This window comes from Mandrillus leucophaeus, unplaced genomic scaffold (genome assembly GCF_000951045.1).
Source record: "Mandrillus leucophaeus isolate KB7577 unplaced genomic scaffold, Mleu.le_1.0 Scaffold1275, whole genome shotgun sequence".
Lineage (NCBI taxonomy): Eukaryota > Metazoa > Chordata > Mammalia > Primates > Cercopithecidae > Mandrillus > Mandrillus leucophaeus.
The window spans coordinates 129,827-132,481 of record NW_012101154.1 but is presented as its reverse complement, the minus strand read 5'-3'; the positions used below and the strand labels follow the sequence as shown (position 1 = coordinate 132,481).

At 36.2% G+C, this 2,655-nt stretch overlaps 1 protein-coding gene across 1 annotated transcript in view; it reads left to right on the top strand.

Annotated features, from left to right (window-relative positions):
* The window catches only part of LOC105533662 (ankyrin repeat domain-containing protein 36C-like), a 172,735-nt gene that overhangs the window by 98,720 nt on the left and 71,360 nt on the right, over positions 1–2,655 (top strand). Inside the window, exons 26-27 of the mRNA XM_011972131.1 lie at positions 2,341–2,369; positions 2,464–2,536. Of these exons, the coding sequence (XP_011827521.1) occupies positions 2,341–2,369; positions 2,464–2,536 (102 nt within the window). The remainder of the gene's footprint in view (positions 1–2,340; positions 2,370–2,463; positions 2,537–2,655) is intronic.

Genomic DNA, 2,655 nt, shown 5'->3' with positions numbered 1-2,655 from the left:
ACCAAAACAGAGATATAGACCAATGGAACAGAACAGAGTCCTCAGAAATAATACCACACATCTACAACCATCTGATCTTTGACAAACTTGACAATAACAAGAAATGGGGAAAGGATTCCCTATGTAATAAATGGTACTGGGAAAACTGGCTAGCCATATGTGGAAAGCTGAACCTGGATCCCTTCCTTACACCTTACACAAAAATTAATTCAAGATGGATTAAAGACTTAAATATTAGACCTAAAACCATAAAAACCCTAGAAGGAAAACTAGGTAATACCATTCAGGACATAGGCATGAGCAAGGACTTTATGACTAAAGCACCAAAAGCAGTGGCAGCAAAAGCCGAAATAGACAAATGGGATCTAATTATACTAAAGAGCTTCTTCACAGCAAAAGAAACTACCATCAGTGTGAACAGGCAACCTACAGAGTGGGAGAAAATTTTTTACAATCTACCCACATGACAAACGGCTAATATCCAGAATATACAAAGAACTTAAACAAATTTACAAGAAAAAAATCAAACAACCCCATCAAAAAGTGGGTGAAGGATGTGAACAGACACGTCTCAAAAGAAGACTTTTATGCAGCCAACAGACACATGAAAAAAATGCTCATCATCACTGGCCATCGGAGAAATGCAAATCAAAACCACAATGAGATACCATCTTGCGCCAGTTAGAATGGCTATCATTAAAAAGTCAGGAAACCACAGGTGCTGGAGAGGATGTGGAGAAATAGGAACACTTTTATGCTGTTGGTGGGACTATAAACTAGTTCAACCATTGTGGAAAACAGTGTGGCGATTCCTCAAGGATCTAGAACTAGAAATACCATTTGACACAGACATCCCATTACTGGGTATATACCCAAAGGATTATAAATCATGCTGCTATAAAGAAACATGCACACATATGTTTATTGTGGCACTATTCACAATAGCAAGGACTTGGAACCAACGCAAATGTCCATCAATGATAGACTGGATTAAGAAAATGTGGCACATATACACCACAGAATACTATGCAACCATAAAAAAGGATGAGTTAATGTCCTTTGTAGGGACATGGATGAAGCTGGAAACCATCATACTGAGCAAACTATCCCAAGGACAGAGAACCAAACACCGCATGTCCTCACTCATAGGTGGGAATTGAACAATGAGGACACTTGAACACAAGTGGGGAACATCACACACTGGGGCCTGTCGTGCGATTTGGGGATAGGGGAAGGAAAGCATTAGGGAGACATACCTAATGTAAATGATGAGTTAATGAGTGCAGCACACCAACATGGCACATGTATACATGTGTAAGAAACCTGCACGTTGTGCACATATGCCCTAGAACTTAAGTATAACAAAAAAATTAGATAAACTTGAGTATGAATACATTGGCTTCATGATCAAAGAGCTAACTCTTGGATAAAATAGTTATTTAATGAATATTCTTTAAAGAATAGCATTATACTCCAAGCAAGACTATCTTAGAAACAAAAATAATGTTGAATTCATCAACTGACTCCTCTAAAATGGTAATTTTCAGTGAATATTGGAGAGATATCCAAATGTAGAAGCTTATTAGTATCCAATGCTTATAGCAGTTTTATTTTGTAGAAGTATGTCAAAATTAATAATGGATTATGTTTTTTATTGAGGTTTATATATTATACTTTGTTGCCATGAGTGGATGAAAAAATGTTCGGAAGGCTAAACTAGAGAATACAAGAAACTGAAGTGAAATATTATACCACATGGGTGTGAGAAGAAATGAATATTATTCACTCAGATTCAGGAAACATATATCCAAACTGATCAATTTAGGACACTTGCACTGAAGAGACATGAAATGTACATTAAACTGAAGTGTCACTGTAATTGTGTACCTTCTCAGTTATTTGGCAGTTTAAAGAGCATGATGAATGTTTGCAGTGTAATGGTCTAAATCATTCAGATATCTTGAATGAAAGACATGCACGTGCATGTACCACCTGCTTTGACATTAATTCCCAGGTGATTGAGTTTCTCTTCTGATTTTGGATCACATTTGTCCGCATCATTCTGCATATCCTTATTGATATTGACACTGTTCTATTTTAGTTTTAGATGTATGAAAAATCATATGTTGGAAATTGTTAGTGTATATTTCATGAAGCTTGTATTCCTGTTTTTTTCAGTGTATTTCAGTCATGTTCCTGTCTTAAGACACAAAGTGTAAAACATCAAAACCTACAGTAATATAGGCAGGTAGATGCAGCTGCATGCTAACACTGCATGAATATATGGATAACTTTATTGTATATACATATGATTGATAATGTGCCCCTTTTGTTTCTCAGTGTCTTCTCAGAAACCACCGGCCTGGAAGGTAATTAAACTCTCATTTATATTTTGAACTATTAACTGTATAGTCTATGAAATATACTTTATGTATTGATTATTTTGTTTAAAATCCCATTCAGGCTACAAGTGACAAGAAAGATTCTCTTGTGAATATAGCCACAGAAATAAATGATGGACAACAATCTGGGACAGGTAATTTTGCAAAACACATCTGGTGTCATGTTCAATCAAGATAGAAGAGGACTTCCCTTCCCCAAGTAAATCAGCTTGGGGTTTGTTGAAGCTGCATGTTCTGATTCAGTACACCTGAG